The sequence below is a fragment of the Arachis ipaensis genome, chromosome B09, assembly GCF_000816755.2.
Source record: "Arachis ipaensis cultivar K30076 chromosome B09, Araip1.1, whole genome shotgun sequence".
NCBI classification, from domain to species: Eukaryota; Viridiplantae; Streptophyta; class Magnoliopsida; order Fabales; family Fabaceae; genus Arachis; species Arachis ipaensis.
Genome location: NC_029793.2, coordinates 99835189 through 99861149, shown reverse-complemented (window position 1 = coordinate 99861149; position 25961 = coordinate 99835189). Strand labels below are relative to the sequence as shown.

At 37.8% G+C, this 25961-nt stretch overlaps 1 protein-coding gene across 1 annotated transcript; it reads right to left on the bottom strand.

Moving 5' to 3' along the window:
- Positions 7932-8542, bottom strand: LOC107615697. The gene is made up of 2 exons (XM_016317739.1): positions 8539-8542; positions 7932-8413 (listed from the first exon to the last, which is right to left on the bottom strand). Exons 1-2 carry the CDS (start codon positions 8540-8542, stop codon positions 7932-7934), a joined length of 486 nt encoding a protein of 161 aa, XP_016173225.1.

The following is a 25961-nucleotide window of genomic DNA, read 5'->3' as shown; positions in this document are numbered from 1 at the left end:
TATTTATTATTGGTTATGGAAAAAGGTATATTTTTGGGTTTTTGAAATAGGGAACAAGTAATTTAAATGGCAAGAAAAATAAATTAATAATTAGAAAATCTCTTGGCAAGGTATGAGAACTGGAAATCCCATCCCAGTTATCCTTATCAGTTGTGATGAGCATTGTCCGTTGCTCCCACTTAGTTAACCCTTACTAAATAAAGGAAAGTCAAGTGGACTAATCAATTTGATTCCTCAAGTCCTAGTCAACTCCTAAGGAAAGACTAGCTTTAGAGGGATCCAAATCAATCAGCAAGCTTCAAATATTAATCAACAGCTGAGTTTGAAAACTCAAGTGTCACCAATCAATCAACCAAAGCCAAAAGAGGAAAAATCCAAATTATTTATATCATAAAAAGAAAGCAATCATAATTCTGAAATACCTCAAATTATATTAAATAGAAAATCAAATTAAACATAGGAATCCATAAACCAAATTGGCAACATCAAGTAATCAACTAAAATATTAAAATAAATAAAAGTAGAAGAGAACATAAAGTAAAGAAACATTGAACCTGATATGAAGAAGACGAAGAAATCCTAATCCTAAAACCTAAGAGAGAGGAGAAAACCTCTCTCTCTAAAAAAACTACATATAAAACCTAAAATTATGTATATGAAAGTTGTGTTAATGAATGGATGCATTCTCCCACTTTATATCCGCTAATATGTGTTTTCTGGGTCGAGAACTGGGCCAGAAACAGCCCAAAAATTGCTGGGGACAAAATCTGCCACGCTGAATTTTCGTACATGCGACGCATGCGCGTGAAGCACGCGTGTGCGTCACCTAGCTATACGACCACTATGGCAAATTATATATTATTTCGAAGCCTCGGATGTTAGATTTCTAATGCAACTAGAACCATCTCATTTGGACCTTTATAGCTCAAGTTATGCCCATTTGAGTGCGAACAGGTCAGGCTGGACAGCTTAGCAATTTCTTCAACTTCTTGTATTCCTTCCACTTTTGCATGCTTCCTTTCCAACCTCTGAGCCATTCCTACCCTGTAATATCTGAAATCACTTAACGCACATATCACGGCATCAAATGGTAATAAGAGAGGATTAATATTAGCAAATATAAGGCCAAAGAAGCATGTTTTCAATCATAGCACAAAATCAGGAAGGAAAACGTAAAACATGCAAATTGTATGAATAAATGAGAGAATAATGGATAAAATCCACTAGATTAAGCGCATGATAAACCCTAAAAATGGGGTTTATCACCCTCCAACGTTGGAACCCATGTTTTCTTCTTCCAGGATGTTGCCTTCAACGTTGATGGGCCAACGTTGGCTCCAACGTTGGCCTCTCCTTCTTTTCTTCCTTGCTCTTTCTCTGCTTCTTTTTACCTATCATCAACCAAACAAACTCATCAAAGCCTTGGCATAATCACAATATTTTGCATCTTTCAAATCATCAACTAAATCTTGCAGAAAATCTCATGAAAATGCATAAAATTAACAATGTTTGATTGAATCAAGACAAGCATGAATTTCTCATCCAAGCACTTACTTATTGCCTAAGAAATGCATGAAAACTAAGTAAAAACTAATGAAAAAAGGCTTGTGAAACTAGCCTAAGATAACTTGTCATCACAACACCAAACTTAAATCTTGCTTGTCCCCAAGCAAGCAGCAAAACATGAGAAAAAGAAATGAAAACATATAAGTATATATGTCCTTATTAGCAGATAATTGAATTTGAATCATGGGGTTTCATGCAGACAAGAATGCAGCTCAATTCTTATTAGGTTCCAGGTGTGAAATGTCCCTCTAAGTGGTAACAGAGTTACTGATGTGAAACCTTATTCTTTATTGATCTTTGTTAGATTTTTCTTTCTTTCTTTTGCTTCAGAAACTTATTTCTCAATTGTAGCTCAGTGTCATGTGTTGCAGCAGCTTTTTAGCTTAATTTTCAATCAACACATATTCAATACAGACACTTGCCTCACAATTCTTCTTAAGAACATTGGTGCCCAGCACCTCTTTGGGTCACTAAATGCTTTGTAGCTAGGTTGCTCTTGATAGTGGACTTTTGGTTGATAATCCCGAGTTAGTTAACCCAAGTTACCAAGTGTTGAAACACTCTTCAAAAAACCTAATCATCCAAGAAGATCCTATTACAAAGACACCACAAGCATGTGTTCTTAAGGTCCAAGCTATTGGTGTCTAGCTTTATTCTTTGTTTCTTTCAGTTTTGTTGCCATCTTTTGGCTTTTCTTCCTTCTTTCTTACTCTTTCTTTTCTTCTAAGGATATTTATTCAATAAAGGTCCATAACAACAACTAAGTTTATACTAAAAAGAGGCATTCTACCCTTCAGCTTTATTATTGAGCATGCTAACTAATCAAGAATATTCCACCACTGATTCTAATTCTAGTTCCTACCATATTGGACACTTTCACTTTCTGTTTCAACATTTTCTCTTATGCAATAGAAAGTAAAGGAGACAAAGCATACATTTAGGTAGATGAAAATGAAGCAGACACTTAGGCTAGAACAGTTATTTTACACTAAAAAGACAGTAAACAACCAGAATGCAAATAACTTAAACTAATTAGCAGAGGTACAATTAGACTTCCAATTTAGAGCATTTCAAAGCAGATGGAATCAAGTAACAATACAACCTCTTGGTGGTGCCTTCTAGCTCTCCCTTTGTCATCATCATCCATTGCTTTTGTATCCTTCTTTTTGTCCTTTGATGATAATGCATAGTTCTTCCAAGAGATTGATTGAATTCCTACAAAATTATTGAAAGTTGCTTGTCCCCCAAGCACTTAAGAGATGGTTAACATGCATGTATGCTTGTGATTTTCAGAACTTAAGTTGGTGTGGGAACACCAAACTTAGTTCCTTGCCTACTTCTATTTGTAGCAGAGTAAATACATGCATGAAATATCAAGTACTTTTATTAAGAAAGTAAACTACGAACTAGAAAATAACTATGAACTAGATAACAAACTAGGAACTAGAAAACAAACAACTGTTGGGTAGTTTCTCTGATTGTTTGGAGCTGATAACTAGTTATGCTGAGGGTGCAATGTGTTCTTAATGAAATCTGTGGTGGAACACCAAACTTAAAATTGCACATTCACCCTTAAATCTCTTTGGTGTGCAACACCAAACTTAGCTCCTTGCAATGCAGAGAATCGTACTAAACTTATTGAAACAGGAAAAGAAAACTACCTTTGGTTGGGTTGCCTCCCAACAAGCGCTCTTTTAGTGTCATTAGCTTGACATGTTGCTCTAAAATTTCTTCCTCTTCTTCCAGTTTGTTAAGAGGAATGACCTCAAGGGGAGAGAAGAGCCAGTCAGTGCCCCCTTTCTTGGTCTCCTATCAGCAAGATCCCTTTTGTTATTTGCTTGATTGAACTTGCTTGCTGGTGGTTTAGGGGTTGGATTGCTTGTGGTTGACCTCTTCTTCTTCCTTGATATGATCAATTGTAGCTTGGTCACAATCCTTTCTTCGTTGTTGTTGTTGGTTGCCTTCACTTCTTGGATATCAAGACATGGTTGCTGTGTGATTGTTGGAGTGTTCTCTTCATCAAAAGCCTCTTGAATTGGTGGTTCAATGAGCCATTCCTCTATGCAGCTCTCTACTTCTCTTGAGTGTGAAATCTCTTGATTAACTTCCTCCTTTTCTTCTTCATGATTTTCCATTAAATCCTTTGGGGGGAAGTTTTCATGTTCTTCTACAACCTCAATTAGCCTCTGTGGATATGAAATCATAGGCTCAAATATTTCCACTTCCTCCTTTGCACTCAACATTTGATTTCATAGCACTTTTATGGAGGAGGTTTGTTGTTCTTCCCAAGATTTCTTCATCTCCTCTTCATATATTTCAATCATGGATTCAAGTGTTGAGAGTCTTTGGTTCAGGAAAGTTTGTGGGGGTTGTAAGTTTTCATGTTCCTTTGACATCTCAAGTGGCCTCTGCGGATATAAAATTCTTGGCTCATATACCTCTACCACCTCATTCTTCATTGAAATTTTACTTGATACAGGGGGCCTCTTCTTCCACTTCCTCACTCACAGATTGGTTTTCATCTTCAATGCTTGCCAATCCTGAGTGTTTTCTTATTTTATCTAAGTGCCCATCCATCTTCTGGAAGAGGATTTCTTGTTCTCTCCAGGATTGTTCTTGCCTTTCCAATAATTCTCTGGACTTTTGAAGGAGATCCTCAGATACTAGCTCAAAAGATGAAGGTTGAGAGAAATTTTGTGGATATGGATGTGTTGTGGTAAAGTTGTTTTGAGGGGTATGGAATGAGTCTTGTGAGTTATGGAATGAATTTTGTGAATGTTGAGATGAGTCTTCTGTGTAGTGTAAGGAATGTTGTGGTTGGTGAAAGGAGTTGTATGGATCTTGGAGGGAATTTTGTGCTGAGGCAAAATCAAGTGATGAAGGATTTTCAAGTGAGAAACTGAGAGGTGAGGTTGGATAATTTTGCATAAATGAATTGAAGGTGCGCTCAAGTGATGATGCCTCTTGATAAGTGGAGTATGAACTGTCAAATGCTCTCTGGTTTTGATCCTCCCACCCACAACTCGAGTAATCATCGACTTCATCACAATATGGGTCATTTTGTTGTTCTGGGGAGCAATCTTGCATGAATTTATTGAAAGCATAATCAAGAGATGATGTCTCTTGCTGAATAGAATATGGAGCATTAAAATCTTTTTGGTTTTGACCCTCCCAGTCACAATATGAATAGTTGTTAGATTCATCAAAATAGGACTCATTTTATGTCTCTGGGAGGTGTTCATACTCTATCATTTCTTGTTAATACTCCCATCCACCATTAGCATAATGACATGAATCATTTTGTGGTGTTGGACAATGTCCCATGAAATTTATTTGATCAAAAGATGAGTTAAACTCCATTTGAACTTTGTAAAACACAATCACCAATGAAAATTAAAATTCATGTTACAGATGAGAATCTCTTAGTGAGGCAATAACACAAACACCTAAGTATCAGCAGATAACAGAAAATTTAAAGAACTTAAATGACAAAAACAAAGAAAATGCTTAATCTAGACTTATTACCCACTTAATCATTGTTGATCTAAATCAATCCCAGCAACGGCGCCAAAAACTTGATCAGTGAAAATTAGATTTCCACATAAACTAACCGGCAAGAATAACCGGGTCGCATCAAGTAGTAAAACTCACGTGAGTGAGATCGATCCCACGAGGATTGATGGATCAAGAAAATTTAGTGAGGTGATTAGTCTAGTCAAGCTAACAATGGTGAATTGAGTGGAATTTGATCAACAGAATGTAAATTACAGAGAATATAAATAGTATAAAGTAAATTAACAGAAACTTAAAGAGCAAGAAACTTAAATGGCGTCAAATATAAAGGGGCTGGGTGTTGGGAAATTAAATGGAACAGAAACAAAAGAGAGAAAGATTCATCAGGGATTAGAGATATCATAATCCACAATGAATCAAATAGATCTCAACTTCTTTCTCAATCATATGAATAGATCTATGGCGGATTGAAATTCATTGGATCCCAATTTCTTGGCAATCCAATCTCTCTAATCACAATCAATCTCGCCAATTCCTTGATCCAATTATCATGAGAAGAGGTTAAGCATTTTCTCTCATCCATAAGCCACACAGACTCTCAAGATCTCAATTCCTCTCGAATGGTGTTGATCAAGAGATTTGTGAGAAACAGAGCTTTAATTTTAATTTTCATGATTCCCCTTCTGAGGCTCACATGGGAATTCACATATTCAAATTCCCTTCCAGAGTGAATGGATCTCAATCAAAACAGAAGTTATTTCTTAGCTATCCAGATGAATTGAGAGGAAGAAGAATTTAATTCAATTCATATGAATCACAATAGAGCTCCTCCCCCTAATGAGTTGGGATTCAATGGGTCATTGCTCTAAACAGGAAAGTAAAACAGAAATGTAGAATTGCAAAGAACAGAAGTGCAGAAAATTTAATTGTGTGAAATTAAATTGAACTCAATAGCAAACTGAGATGTAAAGTTGCAGAAAGGAAAGTTGCAGAAATGAACATTTGACTCAATATTTGACTCAACGTTGGCATACCAATGTTTGCGCATCCACGCGTGCGCGTACACCACGCTTACGCATGCAACGCCAATTTTCCATTCCCCGCGTACACGTAATGGATGCGTGTGCGTCGATTCAAGTTTCTCAATTCCAAATTCTGGGCTTCTCATCGCAGACGTTGGAGGCAGCGTTTGATCAACAACGTTCCCTCCAACGTTGGCTTAGTCACGCGTACGCGTGAATGGTAAAATTTTGCCATTTCACGCGTGCGCGTGACTCACGCTTGCACGTGGATTAATAAATTTTTCACTTTCGCGGGTACGCGTCATTGACGCGTACGCGTCGCCCAAAATTCTTTCAGCTCCAGAAATGAACATTTTCGAGGACGTTGGAGGTAGCGTTGGTTCACCAACATTCCCTCCAACGTTGGCACCCATATTTTCTTCTTCTAGGACGTTGCCTTCAACGTTGATGGGCCAACGTTGGCTCTAACATTGATGGGCCAACGTTGGCTCCAACGTTGGCCTCTCCTTCTTTTTTTCCTTGCTCTTCCTCTGCTTCTTTTTACCTATCATCAAACAAACAAACTCATCAAAGCCTTGGCATAATCACACGATTTTGTATCTTTTAAATCATCAACTAAATCTTGCAGAAAATCTCATAAAAATGCATAAAATTAATAATGTTTGATTAAATCAAGACAAGCATGAATTTCTCATCCAAGCACTTACTTATTGCCTAAGAAATGCATGAAAACTAAGTAAAAACTAATGAAAAAGGCTTGTGAAACTAGCCTAAGATGACTTGTCATTAGTCCACTATAGAGTACTATATTCGTTGGAAAGCTCTAGTTGTCAGCTCTCCTACTCCACAAAACGTGCATCATTTAGACCTCTACAACTCAAGTTATGGTCCTTTGAAGATGAAAAGGTTAGGCTGGTATCTCTATAGGGACGTGTTTTGCTCCTTGTGTTTTCGGGGTTAATATCTTCCTCAATTCCAGTGTCCATTATAAAGTGTTATATATGGTTGGAAAGCTCTAGATGTCTACTTTCTAATGGCACTAGAATCATCTCATTTGAAGTTGTGTAGCTCAAGATATCTTCATTTGAATGGGAGGAGGTTGGGCTGGCATATGCCCCAGCATGCCACGCCCATGTAAAATTCTTCAATCTTCTTTGTTGGAATGTTGGCCTGGCGTGCCACACCCAAAACACCAAGTGGCGTGCTCTCTTTGAGATCTTGACTTCACAAGCTTGGCATGCCATGCCCAGAGCACCAAGTGCACGCCCATTGATGAGAGTTGGCTTCACAAGCTTGGCATGCCACGCCCAGAGTGGCACGCCCATAGTGATGCAACTTACTCAATTCTCTGAAAAATATAACTGGCGTGCCATGCCCATGCTTGGCGTACCACGTCTATTGTGTAGTGTTCAGCACCCTTTTTGTTTCATAAGCTTGATGTGCCACGCCCAAGCACCAAGTGACACGCCCAAAACTTCATCGTTTCTTCTTTTGTGCTTATTTTGTACTTTTTGCTTCTTTTTCCACCATTTTCTACAAAATTTATGAAATCAAAGAAATCAAAACAATATACAACTTGAGCATAAAATACTCAATAATTAAGCATAATGAATTAAATTTTGTTATGAAAAAGCATAGAAAAACATAACATGATGCGCAGTCATCAGGTGCCTCCCATCGAACGCTCTTTTATTGTCATTAGCTTGATGTTGCCACTGTGTTTACTGCTCAAGTTAGCTCATGAATGCTTTCCTGCTTGTCCCAATTTCCACCCAAATAATACTTCACCCTATCACCAGTCACTATGAATGTTTCCTTCAAACTATCATCTTAGAGCTCAACATAGCCATGTGGGGAGACCCTAGTCACCAAGTAGGAACCAACCCATTTTGATCTCAACTTTTCAGGGAATATCTTTAGCTTGGAGTTGAACAAGAGAACCTTTTGCCCTGGCTCAAATACTCTGTTTGCAATTCTTTTGTCATGCCATTTCTCGGTCCTTTCCTTATAGATCCAAGCATTCTCATAAGCTTCCAATCTGAATTCCTCCATCTCATTGATTTGCAATAACCTCTTCTCCCCTACTTCTTGAGCATCAAGATTAAGGAATTTAGTAGCCCAAAATGCCTTTTTTTCGAGTTCCACAAGAAGATAGCATGCCTTTTCATACACCAGTTGGTTGGGTGATCTTCCAATGGAGGTCTTGAATGCTGTTCTATAAGCCCACAATGCAACATCTTGCTTCCGTGCCCAGTCCTTCCTAGTAGTTCCAACTGTCTTCTCCAAGATTCTCTTAAGTTCTCTTAAGTTCTCTATTTGTTACCATACCCACATCACTTATTAAGCTCTTGGGCACTCCAAACCCGGTGAAAATGTTCTTTCTCAAGAATTAGAGAACTACATTAGCATCATTAGTGGTAGTGGCAATTGTTTCTACCCATTTTGACATATAATCCACTGCCACAAGTATGTATTTGTATGAATATGATGGGAGAAATGGACCCATGAAATCTATCCCCACACATCAAACAATTTCACCTCCAGGATATATTTTTGGGACATCTCATTTTTTTTGTTAAGTTGCCGACTCTTTGACATTCATTGCACTTGTTCACAAATTCTCGAGCATTCTTGAAAATTGATGGTCAGTAGAACCCACTTTAAAGAACTTTTGCAGCTGTTCTCTCAGTACCATAGCTTGATCCATGGCAATGCCATAGAATATTCTTGATTTTTTCATCAGCTATACATCTTCTAATCATTCAATCCAAACACCTTTTGAATAAGAAGGGCTCATGCCATAAGAATTATTTGGCATCATTTAGAATTTATTTTACTTGTTGCTTTGTGTATTCTTGTGGAATCCTTCTTCTTACCTTGTAGTTTGCAATGTCTACAAACCAAGGTGCTTATTGAATCATCAATAGGTGTTTATCAGGGAACTTTTCATTCACAGAAAATGAAGGGTGGTCTTGATTGATTTTTTGAGGGAGCCTTGATAAGTGATCCACCACTTAATTTTCACTTCCCTTCCTGTCTCTTATCTCTATATCAAGTTCCTTTAAAAGTAATACCTATCGAATGAGTCTGGGCTTAGCATCCTGCTTTGACATAAGATACTTGAGGGCAGTATGGTCAGTGTAAACAATTATTTTAGATCTAATCAAGTAAGGTCTAAACTTATCAAAGGCATAAATTACTGATAGCAACTCTTTCTCTTTTGCAGTGTAGTTTCTTTGAGCTTCATTCAACACCTTACTTGCATAATAGATCACATGGTATAACTTATCCTTTCTTTGTCCCTGAACAGCACCAATTGCAAGGTCACTTGCATCACACATAAGTTCAAATAGAAGTTCCCAATCAGGGGGTGGATTATTGGTGTTGTAGTTAGCTTGGCTTTAAAAACCTCGAAGGTATTCTTGCAATCATTATAAAAGATTAATGGTGTGTCAACCACCAGCAAATTGCTTAATGGTTTGGCAAATTTTGAAAAATCTTTGATGAACTTTCTATAGAACCCAACATCTCCTAATAAGCTTCTAATAACTTTTACATTTGTGGGTACAAGAAGTTTTTCAATGACCTTAACCTTTGCCTTGGCTACCTCTATACCCTTATTTGAGATTTTATGGCCAAGAATAATTCCTTTAAGTACTATAAAAGGGTATTTTTTCTAGTTTAAAACTAAGTTTGTTTCTTGTCATCTTTTCAAAACTAGGGTAAGATGGTTGGTATGGCCTGGATCGTCGGTTAGGAATTCTCTTCAAGAAATGGGATCGACGTTGCACGTATAGTCCCAACCGACAAGGTGACCTGCGACCAAAGTTTAGAGTAACGATGTCACAATTCAAACCAAATTATCCATTAGTAGAATCCCGGGCCGTCTTCCCAAGGAACTAGTGACCCCGAGCATACAATTTTGGTTGCAAAATCAATGGGGTTTTCAATAATGAAGCAAATAATTAAGAAATAAAAGAACAATCAAACTTGCAATTAATAAACGAATAAATGAATTAAAGAACTATCATGTAATATGGACAAGTAATGTTTTAAAATGAGTGAAATATGACTCTAAGCATAAATGGAACCTTGGCTTGGGGTGAGTTTGGAAATTCTTTACTTGTCATAACCACAACTATGATAACTATGATGGATTAATCTCACCTAGTCAACCCTTAACATCGAAGAGTAAGTCAAGTGAGCATAGTTATTCTTAATCCACAAATCCTAGCTAACTTACTAATTGCCTAAGTAAAAAGCTAGCATTAGTGGAAATAAGAATAACTAAATATCCAAGAATTATCACTAAATGTTGAACATTACAACTCTAGTATCCTATATGCTCATTCTTTCCAAGTCAAGAAGTGGAAATTTACCTCATTTTCAAAATTGACATTTTCACAAACACTTGGTGGGCATAATCATAAAACATGGCAAAATTAGAAAAAATGCTTAAAACTATGAGCAATAAATGATCAAAATCAACAATAGTAACTCAAACAAACATATAATAACCAAAAATCATCAAGTTCATCAACTAGAAATCACAATTACAAAAATATGTATATGTTGATAAAATATCTTTTACTATAAGAAAGTGTAGCACAAGTGTAGTAAATGAAGATAAAATCAAGAAATACTTACAATGGAAGCAAGCTAGAATCCAAGATAAAAAAGGAAATTGCATGATGCATGTGCATTATTAGTAGTTTTTACTTATTATTTTAGTAGTTTCTAGTTTAGTTTTATACAATTGTAGTCAATAAACAAGTGAATTTATGAAATGTCTCTGCATACATTAGTTCATCAAGTATTAGTTGAAATTGTGATTATTTCATGAAAATACAAGAAGTTATGAGATGCAATAAGTATTGACAAAGGAAAATGTATTAAAAAGATTATATTGCTTTTAAATGAATGAAATGTCTTATAATAATTCATGGAATGGCAAAGCTTTGATGAAAATATTGTGATTGATGATAGGTGAAGCAAAGAAGAAGCAGAGTCTTGGAGTAGGACATAGGGTGTTGGAGTTGGCAACTTGAAGTTGGAGTTGCTACCTTTGAAATGGAGTTGGCAACTCCACCTTTGGCCAACAATGCCAGGCATGAGGCATTGAAGGCATTGGCAACACCAACTTGGCTCAACAATGCTAAGCATGAAGAAGAGGGAGTTAGCAACGCCAACTTTGGTGCATCAACACCATCCTGAGACATTGAAAGCGTTGGCAATGCTAACTTGGGCTCACCAACGCCATCCTGAGATAATGAAGGCGTTGGTGACAACAACTGATAAGCGGATAATTTATACGCTTTTTGGCATTGTTTTTAAGTAGTTTTTAGTATGATTTAGTTAGTTTTTAGTATATTTTTATTAGTTTTTAAATAAAAATCACATTACTGGACTTTACTATGAGTTTGTGTATTTTTCTGTGATTTCAGGTAATTTCTGGCTGAAATTGAGGGACTTGAGCAAAAATCTGATTCGAAGGCAGAAGAAGGACTGCAGATGCTGTTGGATTCTGACCTCCCTGCACTCGAAATGAATTTTCTAGAGCTACAGAAATCCAATTGTCGCGCTCTCAATTGATTTGGAAAGTAGACATCCAGGGCTTTCTAGCAATATATAATAGTCCATACTTTGTCCGAGTTTTGATGACGCAAACTGGCGTTCAAACGCCAACTTCCTGCCCTATTCTGAAGTTTAACGCCAGAAACAGGTTGCAAACCAGAGTTAAACGCCAGAAACAAGCTACAACCTAACGTTTAACTCCAAAAAGAGTCTCTACACATGAAATCTCAATGCTCAACCCAAGCACACACCAAGTGGACCCAGAAGTGGATTTCTTCACCAATTACTCATTTTCTGTAACCCTAGCTACTAGTTTAGTATAAAAATTACTTTTAGTGATTTATTTTAGATCTCTGGTTAGTCTTTGAATAATTTTATGTTCGGAGCTTATGTTTAGGGGGCTGGCCATTCGGCCATGCCTGGACCTTCATCACTTATGTATTTTCAACGGTAGAGTTTCTACACACCATAGACTAAGGTGTGGAGCTCTGCTGTTCCTCATGAATTAATGCAAAGTACTATTGTTTTCTTATTCAATTCAAGCTTATTCATATTCTAAGATATTCGCTTGTACCTCAACATAATGAATATGATGATCCGTGACACTCATCACTATTCTCAACATATGAACGCGTGTCTGACAACCGCTTCCGTTCTACCTTGGATTGAGCGTTTATCTCTTAGCCTCCATTCCGAAAGATCGGAGTCTTCGTGGTATAAGCTAGAATTATTGGCGGCCATTCTTGAGATCCGAAAAGTCTAAACCTTGTTTGCGGTATTCCGAGTAGGATCTGGGAAGGGATGACTGTGACGAGCTTCAAACTCGCGAGTGTTGGGCGTAGTGACAGACGCAAAAGGATCAATGGTTCCTATTCCAACATGATCGAGAACCGACAGATGATTAGCCGTGGGGTGATAGCGCATTTGGACCATTTTCACTGAGAGGACGGGAAGTAGCCATTGACAACGGTGATGCCCAACATACAGTTTGCAATGGAAAGGAGTATGAATGATTGGATGAAAGCAGTAGGAAAGCAGAGGTTCAGAAGGAACAAAAGCATCTCCATACGCTTATCTGAAATTCTCACCAACGAATTACATAAGTATTTCTATCCTATTTTATATTTTAATTATATTTTAATTATCAAATCTCCATAACCATTTGAATCCGCCTGACTGAGATTTACAAGGTGACCATAGCTTGCTTCAATCTGACAGTCTCTGTGGGATCGACCCTTACTCACGTAAGGTTTATTACTTGGACGACCCAGTGCACTTGCTGGTTAGTTGTGCGAAGTTGTGAAAAAGAATTAGGATTATGAACGTGCATACCAAGTTTTTGGCACCGTTACCAAGGAATGAACAATCACGATTTCGTGCACCAAGTTTTTGGCACCGTTGCCGGGGAATGTTCGTGTTTGGACAACTGACGGTTCATCTTATTGCTCAGATTAGGTAATTTTATTTTATTTTTAAGCTTTTTATTTTCTATTATTTTCGAAAAATCCAAAAAAATGTTCTTCAAAATTTTTAAGAATGAATTCTAGAGTTTCATGAGATATGTTGAATCCTGGCTGGCTGTTAAGCCATGTCTAATTTTTTTTTTGGACTGAGGTTCACTTATCCTTAGAAGAGCTTCTTTGTCTTTCTCATCAATTTAGCTGTTCTATGTAATGATCTGCTAAAGCTTAGCTGGCCATTGGCCATGTCTAGTGTTTTGGACTGGAGCTTTCACTGAAAGCTTGGCTGGCTAGTAAGCTGTGTCTAATTCCTAGACTGGAGCTTTAGACTAACATTGCATGATTCCTGGAATTCTTATTAAAAAATTTTGAAATCCTTAATTTTCTTTTTCCAATTAATTTTCGAAAAAATACAAAAAATTTATAAAATAATAAAAACCAAAAATAATTTTGTATTTTTTGTTTGAGTCTAGTGTCAATTTTTAAGTTTGGTGTCAATTGCATGTTTCTAAAATTGTGCATTTTTCGAAAACTCATGCATTATGTCTTCATGATCTTCAAAGTTGTTCTTGATGATCTTCTTTGTTTGATCTTTGCATTTTCATGTTTTGTGTCTTTTTGTTGTTTTTCATATGCATTTTCAATTTGTTAGTGTCTAAAGTTTGAAAATTTCTAAGTTTGGTGTCTTGCATGTGTGTCTTTTCTTAAAAATTTTCAAAAATAAGTTCTTGATGTTCATCTTGATCTTCAAAGTGTTCTTAGTGTTCATCTTGACATTCAAAGTGTTCTTGCATGCATTGTGTGTTTTTATTCATAATTTTCATATTTTGAGTCTTTTCATTGTTTTTCTCTTTCATCATTAAAAATTCAAAAATAAAAAAATATCTTTCCCTTTTTCTTCTCATAAATTTCGAAAATTTGAGTTGACTTTTTCAAAATCTTTTTAAAAAAAAATCTACTTGTTTCTTATGAGTCAAACCAAATTTTCAATTTAAAAATCCTATCTTTTTCAAAATCTTTTTCAAAAATCAAATCTTTTTCATTTTTTCTTTTATGATTTTCGAAAACTTTTAAAATGATTTTCAAAATCTTTTTCTTAATTTTATTTCATAATTTCAAAATCTTTACTAACAATTAATGTGATTGATTCAAAAATTTTAAAGTTTGTTACTTGCCTATTAAGAAAGGTTTAATTTTTAAATTTTAGAATCATATCTTTTAGTTTCTTGTTAGTCAAGTAACCAATTTCAATTTTTAAAATCAAATCTTTTTAAATTTCTTTTTCAAATCTTTTTCAAAATAAATTTCAAATCACATCTTTTTCAAAATCAATTTCAAAATCTTTTCTAACTTCTTATCTTTTCAAAATTGATTTTCAAATATTTTTCAATTAATCTTATCTTTTTGTTTGATTCTTATCTTTTTCAAAACTACCTAACTAATTTTCTCTCTCTAATTTTTGAAAACTCCTCACCCTTTTTTTCAAAATTCTTTTTAATTAACTAATTGTTTCAAATTTTAATTTTAATTTTATCTATCTTTTTAAATTTTGAATTCTAACTAATAATTAAAATAAAAACAAAAATATTTTTAATTTTTTTTAATTAAATTCGAATTCTTCCCTCTCTCATGTCCTTCTATTTATTAATCTACTAACACTCCTCTCCCACTCATAATTCGAACCCACTCTTCTCCTCTGTGTTCGAGTTCTTCTCTTCTCCTTCTTCTATTCTTCTCTTCTTATACTCACATAAGGAATCTCTATACTGTGACATAGAGGATTCCATATTTTCTTTTCTGTTCTCTTCTTTTTCATATGAGCAGGAACAAGGATAAGAATATTCTTGTTGAAGCTGACCCTGAACCTGAAAGGACTCTGAAGAGGAAGCTAAGGGAAGCTAAGGCACAACTCTTTGGAGAGGACCTGACAGAAATTTTCGAAAAAGAAGGAGATATGGCCGAACTTCATTGCACCCTCTTCCAACTTCTATGGAATAAGCATCTCAATTCCTGTAATTAGAGCAAACAACTTTGAGCTTAAGCCTCAATTAGTTTCTCTAATGCAGCAAAACTGCAAGTTTCATGGACTTCCAATGGAAGATCCTCATCAGTTTTTAGCTGAATTCTTGTAGATCTGTGACACTGTCAAGACCAATGGAGTTGATCCTGAGGTCTACAGGCTTTTGCTTTTCCCTTTTGCTGTAAGAGACAGAGCTAAAACATGGTTGGATTCACAACCTAAGGATAGCCTGAACTCTTGGGATAAGTTGGTCAGTACTTTCCTGGCCAAATTCTTTTAACCTCAAAAGATGAGCAAGCTTAGAGTGGAAATCCAAACCTTTAGACAGAAGGAAGGAGAATCCCTCTATGAAGCTTGGGAAAGATACAAGCAACTGATCAAAAGATGTCCTACTGACATGCTTCTAGAATGGAGCATCATAAGTATATTCTATGATGGTCTGTCTGAGTTGCCAAAAATGTCATTGGATCATTCTGTAGGAGGATCTCTTCACGTGAAAACCCCTGCAGAAGCTCAGGAACTCATTGAAATGGTTGCAAATAACCAGTTCATGTACACCTCTGAGAGGAATCCAGTGAACAATGGGACGCCTCAGAAGAAGGGAGTTCTTAAAATTGATACTGCTATATTGGCTCAGAACAAAATATTGACTCAGCAAGTCAATATGATTTCTCAGAGTCTGAATGGATTGCAAGCTGCATCCAACAGTACTAAAGAAGCGTCTTCTGAAGAAGAAGCTTATGATCCTGAGAACCCTGCAATGGCAGAGGTGAATTACATGGGAGAACCCTATGGAAACACCTATAACCCTTCATGGAGAAATCATCCAAATTTCTCATGGAAGGATCAACAAAAGCCTAATCAAGACTTTAATAATAATAATGGTGGAAGAAATAGGTTTAGCAATAGCAAGCCTTTTCTATCATCTTCTTAGCAATAGACAGAGAACTCTGAACAGAGCCATTCTGGCCTGGCTACCATAGTCTCTGATCTATCTAAGACCACACTAAGTTTCATGAATGAAACAAGGTCCTCCATTAGAAATTTGGAGGCACAGGTGGGTCAGCTGAGTAAGAAGATTACTGAAACTCCTCCCAGTACTCTCCCAAGCAATACAGAAGAAAATCCCAAGAGAGAGTGCAAAGCCATAACCATGACCAACATGACCGAACCTGGAGAAAGTGAGGAGGACGTGAATCCCAGTGAGAAAAGCCTCATGGGACGTTCTCTGGACAGAAAGGAGTTTCCCTTTAAGGACCCAAGGGAATCTGAGGCTCATACAGAGACCATAGAAATTTCATTGAATATCCTTCTGCCATTCATGAGCTTTGATGACTATTCTTCCTCTGAAGAGGATGAAGACACCATTGAAGAGCAAGTTGCTAAGTATCTAGGAGCAATCATGAAGCTGAATGCCAAGTTGTTTGGTAATGAGACTTGGGAGGATGAACCCCCCTTGTTCACCAGTGAACTGAGTGAATTGATGGGGCAGACATTACCTCAGAAGAAACCGGATCCCAGAAAATTCTTCATACCTTGTACCATAGGCACCATGACCTCTGAGAAGGCTCTGTGTGACCTGGGGTCAGGGATAAACCTTATGCCACTCTCCGTAATGGAGAAATTGGGAATCTTTGAGGTGCAAGCTGCAAGAATCTCACTAGAGATGGCAGATAAATCAATGAAACAGGCTTATGGACTAGTAGAGGACGTGCTAGTGAAGGTTGAAGGCCTTTACATCCCTGGTGATTTCATAATCCTAGACACTGAGAAGGATGAGGATGAATCCATCATCCTTGGCAGACCCTTCCTAGCCACAGCAAACGCTGTAATTGATATTGACAGAGGAGAGTTGGTCCTTCAGTTGAATGAGGACTACCTTGTATTTAAGACTCAAGGGTCTCCTTCTGTAACCATGGAGAGGAAGCATGAAAAGCTTCTCTTAATACAGAGTCAAACAAAACCCCCACATTCAAACTCTAAGTTTGGTGTTGGGAGGCCACAACCAAACTCTAAGTTTGGTGTTGAGAGACCCCAACCTTGTTCTGATTATCTGTGAGGCTCCATGAGAGCTCACTGTCAAGCTATTGACATTAAAGAAGTGCTTTTTGGGAGGCAACCCAATGCTATTTAATTATATCTATTTATTTTCTATTGCTATTTTATGTTTTCTTTAGGTTGATGATCATGTGAAGTCACAAAAATAACTGAAAAATCAAAAACAGAATGAAAAATAGCATTAAAAATAGCTCACCCTGGAGGAAGAGCTTACTGGCGTTTAAACGCCAATAAGAAGCATCAAACTGGCGTTTAACGCCAGAAAGAAGCATCAAGTTGGCATTAAACGCTAGAAACAAGCACCAGACTGGCGTTTAACGCCAGAACAGAGCATACACTTGGCGTTTAACGCCAAGAATAGGAGAAAAGCTGGCGTTTAACGCCAAGAATAGGAGAAAAGCTGGCGTTAAGCGGCAGAAACAAGCATCAACCTGGCGTTTAATGCCAGAAGTGCACTATAAGGGCGTTTTTGCACGCCTAATTAGAGTAGGGATACTAAGTCCTTGACCCCTCAGGATCTGTGGACCCCACAGGATCTCCACCTACCCCACTTCTTCTTCTCTCCTCTTCACACCTTTTTATAACACTCTTCCCCACATACCCTTCACCAATCACCTCCATATCTCTTCCTCAAATACCCCTCACCCTAATACACGAAACCTAACCCCTCCCCCACCCCTATATAAAGCCCTCAACACTACCTCATTTTCACACATTACTAACACTTCTTCTCCCCCTTGGCCGAATACACACTTCTCCCTCCATCTCCTCCATTTTCTTCTTTCTCTACCACTTTCTCTCTTCTTTTGCTCGAGGACGAGCAAACATTTTAAGTTTGGTGTGGTAAAAGCGTTACTTTTTATTTTTCCATAACCATTAATGGCACCTAAGGCCAGAAAAACCTCAAGAAAGAGGAAAGAGAAGGCAATTGCTTCCACCTCTGAGTCATGGGAGATGGAGAGATTCATCTCAAAGGTCCATCAAGACCACTTCTATAAAGTAGTGGCCAAGAAAAAGGTGATCCCTGAGGTCCCTTTTAAGCTCAAAAAGGGCGAATATCCGGAGATCCGACAAGAGATTAGAAGAAAAGGATGGGAAGTACTCTCCAAGCCTATTCAACAAGTCAGAATCCTAATGGTTCAAGAGTTCTATGCAAACGCATGGATCACTAGGAACCATGATCAAAGTATGAACCCAAATCCAAAGAATTGGCTTACAATGGTTCGGGGGAAATGCTTATATTTTAGTCCAGAAAATGTAAGGTTGGCGTTTAACTTGCCAATGATGCAAGAAAATGCACGCCCCTACACTAGAAGGGTCAACTTTGATCAAAGGTTGGACCAAGTCCTCATGGACATATGTGTGGAAGGAGCTCAATGAAAGGTTTACTCAAGAGGCAAGCTGGTTCAATTGAGAAGACCAGACCTTAAGCCTGTGGCTAGAGGATGGTTGGAGTTCATCCAATGCTCTATCATTCCTACTAGCAACCGATCCGAAGTAACTGTGGATCGGGCCGTCATGATCCATAGTATCATGATTGGGGAGGAAGTGGAAGTTCATGAGATTATACCTCAAGAAGTCTACAAGGTGGCTGACAAGTCATCCACTTTAGCAAGGTTATCCTTTCCTCACCTCATTTTCCACCTCTGCAATTCGGCTAGGATTGACATAGAGGAAGACATCCTCATTGAAGAGGACAAGTCCATCACTAATAAAAGGATGGAGCAAACAAGAGAGCCCACTTATGGACCTCAACAAGAGCATGAGGAAATTCCTTATCATGAAATCCCTGAGATGCCTCAAGGGATGTACTTTCCTCCACAAAACTATTGAGAGCAATGATGTGCGGAAAACGATCCGACACAAAACTCACCGGCAAGTGCACCGGGTCGCATCAAGTAATAATAACTCACGTGAGTGAGGTCGATCCCACAGGGATTTGATGGATTGAGCAATTTTAGTTTAGTGGTTGATTTAGTCAAGCGAATCAAGTATTGGTTGAGTGATTTGTGATTAACAGAAATTTAATTGCATGAAAAGTAAAGGGAGAGGGGTAGATTTCAGAAAATTAAAGAGAACGGAAAATAAAAGTGCTGAATCTTAAAGAACAAGGAATTAAATTGGCAGAAACTTAGAACGCTAGAAATGTAAACTGCAGAATCTTAAAGTGCAAGGAATGTAAATGGCTTGAATTATAAAGGGGAATGGGAATTGGATTTGCAGAAAATAAAACAAGGAAATGTAAAATTGCAACAAGCAGAGGAATAGAAGAACACTTGGATTGAAACAGATCTAGAAACAGAATTGTAAATGAGCAAAGCAGGGAATGGGAAATGGGAAATTCGGACCTCAGGACCTAAGAGACTAGAAAACCAAGTCTAGATCTCAATGCCTTCCTAGATCCAACAAGAACAATTGCAAAGGAAATTGTAAATTGCAAAGAAAGTAGATGAAAAGCAATGAACCGAAACTGAAATTCAATTAAGCAGAAAATCAAGCAAGATCCCAAGGTGAGATTGAAACAGAATTTCTTCAATTCTTCACCCAAAATCTAAGACAAGAAAAGTAAAGAGTGCTGGGCAAGAACAAGGAAGAAGAGAGATCAATTCTCCTCCCAAATTCTCTTGAATTAAACAACAATGCTGAGAAAAATAAAGGTGAGCTCTGAGCAAAACTGAAAAGAAAGCTATTATGCCAAACTAAAAGGAAAAACTCTCTCTAAAACTTCAAATCCTAAGCTATTTATACACTTCTTCAAATCATCACTAAGCCTTGAAATGGGCCTTTAGCCTTGATGGAATTGGGTTGATAGTGGCCTCTGTTGATTGCTCTTGGTGTTGGGAGGAAATCCATTAGTGAACCAGGCCATGAACCATTCACGTTTGAGCCAACGTTTGAGGCAAACGTTGACTCAAACGTTACTTGAGTAAGATTATGCAGCTAGGCCAAGATGCTATCATCCACGTTTGGCTCAACGTTTGAGGTCAAACGTGAGCTCAAACGTGGACCTCCCTTCTTGCATGCTTCTTGGGGCTACTTTGTCCTCTTGTTGTGTTGCCAATTTTGTGCCCAATAGAGACTATTATTTATGGTTGGAAAGCTCTGAATGTCAACTTTCTAACCCACTTGGAATCACCTCAATTGGACATCTACAACTCAAGTTATTCTTGTTTGAAGTATGCCCCCTTCATGTTGTTTGGTGCCAACGTTTGACCTCACGTTTGAGTCAAACGTTGGCTCAAACGTTGCTGCCTCCAGGGATGCCATTTCTCTTCTCTTTGGCGCCAACGTTTGACCTCACATTTGAGGCAAACGTTGGCGCAAACGTTGTCTTCCCAGGAGCTTCAATTCCCTTCTCTTTTGGAGCCAACGTTTGACCTCACGTTTGAGGCAAACGTTGGCTCAAACGTTGCTTTCCAGGGGCTTCATTCTTCAGCCAACGTTTGACTTCAACGTTTGAGGCAAACGTTGGCGCAAACGTTGGCTTTTCCTCAGGGTGTTCTTCAACTGCTACTCACGTTTGAGTTGACGTTTGAGGCAAACGTTAGCTCAAACGTGGATTCCATTTTCTCAAACCCACTCTTGCAACCTTCTTCCATAATGTTGGCACACCTTTTGTTTCCTTTCTTCACCTACAAATAATCAAAACAACCGATCAAAGTATCACAAAATTCACAAGGTTTATAAATCAATTAATTATCAACTAAAGTTAGCTTGAACCTCATGATTTTGTATCAATTAAAAGGTGGTTGATTGATTTAAGGAAACCAAGCAATTCCAATTCAAATGGCTAATTTATAATGCAAGAAAGTGCATAAAACTAAATGAAAACAAAAGAAAAAGACTAGTGAAACTAGGCTAAGATGACTTGTCATCAAGCAAATTAACACCTCCCTAGGAGAATTAAGTTCCAACATGGGACAACTAAGGGTGGAGCACCAAGAGCACTCCATCATTCTCCATGAAATTAGAGAAGATCAAAGAGCTATGAGGGAGGAGCAACAAAGGCAAGGAAGAGACATAGAGGAGCTCAAGAACACCATTGGTTCTTCAAGAGAAAGAAGACGCTACCCTCACTAAGGTGGACCCGTTCCTTAATCTCCTTGTCTATTTAATTTTTCTGTTTTCATTATCTATGCTTTATTTTTATTATGTTTGTGTCTTATTACATGATCATTAGTGTTTAGTGTCTATGCCTTAAAGCTATGAATGTCCTATGAATCCATCACCTTTCTTAATTGAAAAATGTTCTAAAAGCAAAAGAACAAGAAGTACATGATTTCGAATTCATCCTTGAAATTAGTTTAATTATTTTGATGTGGTGGCAATACTTTTTATTTTTTGAATGAATGCTTGAACAGTGCATATTTTTTATTTTTTTGTTCATGAATGTTAAAATTGTTGGCTCTTGTAAGAATGATGAAAAAGGAGAAATGTTATTGATAATCTGAAAAATCATAAAATTAATACTTGAAGCAAGAAAAAGCAGTGAATATAAAAGCTTGCAGAAAAAATGCCAAAAATAAAAGGAAAAAAATAGAAAGAAAAAGAAAAAGCAAGCAGAAAAAGCCAAAAGCTCTTTAGACCAAAAGGCAAGGGTAAAAGAGTCCAAGGCTTTGAGCATCAGTGGATAGGAGGGCCCAAAGGAATAAAATTCTGGCCTAAGCGGCTAAACCAAGCTGTCCCTAACCATGTGCTTGTGGCGTGAAGGTGTCAAGTGAAAAGCTTGAGACTGAGTGGTTAAAGTCGTGATCTAAAGCAAAAAGCGTGTGCTTAAGAACCCTGGACACCTATAATTGAGGACTCTAGCAAAGCTGAGTCACAATCTGAAAAGGTTCACCCAGTTATGTGTCTGTGGCATTTATGTATCCGGTGGTAATACTGGAAAACAAAGTGCTTAGGGCCACGGCCAAGACTCATAAAGTAGCTGTGTTCAAGAATCAACATACTGAACTAGGAGAATCAATGACACTATCTAAATTCTGAGTTCCTATAGATGCCAATCATTCTGATCTTCAAAGGATAAAGTGAGACGCCAAAACTGTTCAGAGGCAAAAAGCTACTAGTCCCGTTCATCTAATTGGAGCTAAGTTTCATTGATATTTTGGAATTTATAGTATGTTCTCTTCTTTTTATCCTATTTGATTTTCAGTTGCTTGGGGACAAGCAACAATTTAAGTTTGGTGTTGTGATGAGCGGATAATTTATACGCTTTTTGGCATTGTTTTTAAGTAGTTTTTAGTATGATTTAGTTAGTTTTTGGATATTTTTATTAGTTTTTAAATAAAAATCACATTTTTGGACTTTACTATGAGTTTGTGTGTTTTTCTGTGATTTCAGGTAATTTCTGGCTGAAATTGAAGAACTTGAGCAAAAATCTGATGCAGAGGCTGAAGAAGGACTGCAGATGCTGTTGGATTCTGACCTCCCTGCACTCGAAATGGATTTTCTAGAGCTACAGAAACCCAATTGGCGCGCTCTCAATTGCGTTGGAAAGTAGACATCCAGGGATTTCCAGAAATATATAATAGTCTATACTTTGTCCGAGTTTTGACAATGCAAACTGGCATTCAAATGCCAACTTCCTGCCCTATTCTGAAGTTAAACGCCATAAACAGGTTGCAAACCAGAGTTAAACGCCAGAAATAGGGTACAACCTGGCGTTTAACTCCAAAAAGAGTTTCTACACATGAAAGCTCAATGCTCAGCCCAAGCACACACCAAGTGGGCCTGGAAGTAGATTTCTTCACCAATTACTCATTTTCTGTAACCCTAGCTACTAGTTTAGTATAAAAACTACTTTTAGTGATTTATTTTAGATCTCTGGTTAGTCTTTGAATAAATTTATGTTCGGAGATCACGTTTAGGGGGCTGGCCATTCGGCCATGCCTAGACCTTCATCACTTATGTATTTTCAACGGTAGAGTTTCTACACACCATAGACTAAGGTGTGGAGCTCTGCTGTTCCTCATGAATTAATGCAAAGTACTATTGTTTTCTTATTCAATTCAAGCTTATTCCTATTCTAAGATATTCGCTTGTACTTCAACATGATGAATATGATGATCCATGACACTCATCACTATTCTCAACCTATGAACGCGTGCCTGACAACCGCTTCCGTTCTACCTTGGATTGAGCGTTTATCTCTTAGCCTCCATTCCAAAAGATCGGAGTCTTCGTGGTATAAGCTAGAATTATTGGTGGCCATTCTTGAGATCCGAAAAGTCTAAACCTTGTCTGTGGTATTTCGAGTAGGATCTGGGAAGGGATGACTGTGACGAGCTTCAAACTCGCGAATGTTGGGCATAGTGACAGACGCAAAAGGATCACTGGATCCTATTCCAACATGATCAAAAACCGACAGATGATTAGCTGTGCGGTGACAGCGCATTTGGACCATTTTCACTAAGAGGATGGGAAGTAGCCATTGACAACGGTGATGCCCAACATACAGCTTGCCATCGAAAGGAGTATGAATGATTAGATGAAAGCAGTAGGAAAGCAGAGGTTCAGAAGGAACAAAAGCATCTCCATACGCTTATTTGAAATTCTCACCACTGAATTACATAAGTATTTCTATCCTATTTTATATTTTAATTATATTCCAGTGCACTTGCTGGTTAGTTGTGCGAAGTTGTGAAAAAGAATTGGGATTATGAACTTGCGTACCAAGTTTTTGGCGCCGTTATCAGGGAATGAACAATCACGATTTCGTGCACCACAAACTTTGGTGGTGTCTTGTCCCTTCACACAAGAAGAGATGAAGAAGAAGGCTTTGGCAATGCCACCTTTGGCCACCAATGCTAAAACTTAGCCCTGGTAGCAGATCCCAGTGTTGGCAACACTACCTTTACTCCCAACAATGCCTGCGATAGTTGTGATAGTTGAGTTTGGAAAATTTTGCAGTTGTTGATGCACGGAAACTTGTCTCTCAACAATTTTCCTTCGGCAAGTATACCGAATTGTCGTCAAGTAAAACTCACAATAGAGTGAGGTCGAATCCCACAGGGATTGATTGGTCAAGCAACTTTAATTAGAGGAATGTTCTAGTTGAACTAAGCAGAATTGGATTTGAGATTTATAGAAAATTAAATGGCGGGAAAGTAAATAGCAGAAAACGTAAATGCTGGAAATAAAGAGCTGAATGTAAATAGCGGAAAGTAAATTGCAGAATCTTAAATGGGAATGGGGAAGATGATCATAAAAGTAGATTGCAGAATTTAAAGAGAATGGGTAAGATCAGAAATGGGGAATTCATTGGGCTTAGGAGATGTTGCATTCTCCGGATCAAGTTCATTTTCATCTCTTCCTCAATCAATGCATTCATTAATCTCCTTGGCAATCTTAAGTGATCGAATTCCAATTTCTTGGTAATTCAATCTCTCAAATCTTGATCAATAGCCAATTCCTTGGTCAATTTCTCATGAGAAGAGATGAAGTATGGTCACTGATTATACCACATGTATTTCCAAATCAAAGTGTTGGTAAGATTATATGTCACTATATCCATCCCAACCCCAATTTGGTCCAACATGAGAAAGCATTTCTAGCATGATTTCTTCATTCCTCTTCCAAAGTTCCGAAGAGATCCAAGTATGAATAGCTTCTTTTCTAAGATAACTATCCAATTGAATGAAGATTGAAAGCTTTCTAGTAAAATCAAGAGAAAAGATAGAAGAAGAATAATAAAAACTAATATTGATCCATCAAATTACAACAGAGCTCCCTAACCCAATGAAAGGGGTTTAGTTGTTCATAGCTCTGGGAATGAAAAGCATAGATGGAGAATACATTATAAAAAGTAAACTAGAAGTGCAGAGAAAGAAAATTATACAGAGAGTAGTTCTCAAATTTTCCAACCCCTTTTCTGATTCAAAACTACCCCTATATATACTACTCTTCTGATCTTCTAGTTGGTTCTGCAAATCTTGGATATGGGCCTTTGGATCTTGAGTTTGAAGCAGTTATCCTCTTCAGTAGGCTTAGCTTTACTTGCAGAGAGAAAGTGTGAAGTAGGCAGGGACTTTTAGCTTAGGACGTTAGTGGCGTTAACGTTAAGTGAAAGTGTGGGTTCGAGAAAGTTAGTGGCAGTCACCTTTTTCACTAACGTTCCTAACCCAAGGATGATCCACGTTAACTTCAACGTTAGTGGCACCAACGTGATCACTAACGTTGCCTCTTGATCCTTCGCACACGTTATTGGGACTTACCTTTTCCAATAACGTTGAGAATCCCTCCTTCCCTACGTTAGAGTTCACGTTAGTGTGGCTAACGTGACCTTTAACGTAGGCTTGCCAAATCTTCGAAAACATTAGTGACACTTACCTTTGTGACTAACGTTTCAAAACGCCCCTACTTCCCACGTTAGAGTTCACGTTAACTAGGTTAACGTGGCTTCTAACGTGGTAGTGATAGCCATCTCCAACGTTAGTGACAAAGGAGAGTGTCACTAACGTTGGCTCATCATTCTTTCACCCACGTTAGCTTCCACGTTAACTAAGTTAACGTGGGAGTTAATGTTGCTCATAGTGGCTCATTCCAATGTTAGTGACAAAGGTGAGTGTCACTAACGTTGGCGATTCTTGCTCCCTCCACATTAGCTTCCACGTTAACTAAGTTAACGTGGGAGTTTAACGTTGCTCAAAGTGGCTTAGTCCAACGATAGTGACAAAGGTGAGTGTCACTAACGTTGGCCATTCTTTTGCTTCCCCACGTTAGAGTCCACGTTAACTGAGTTAACGTGGC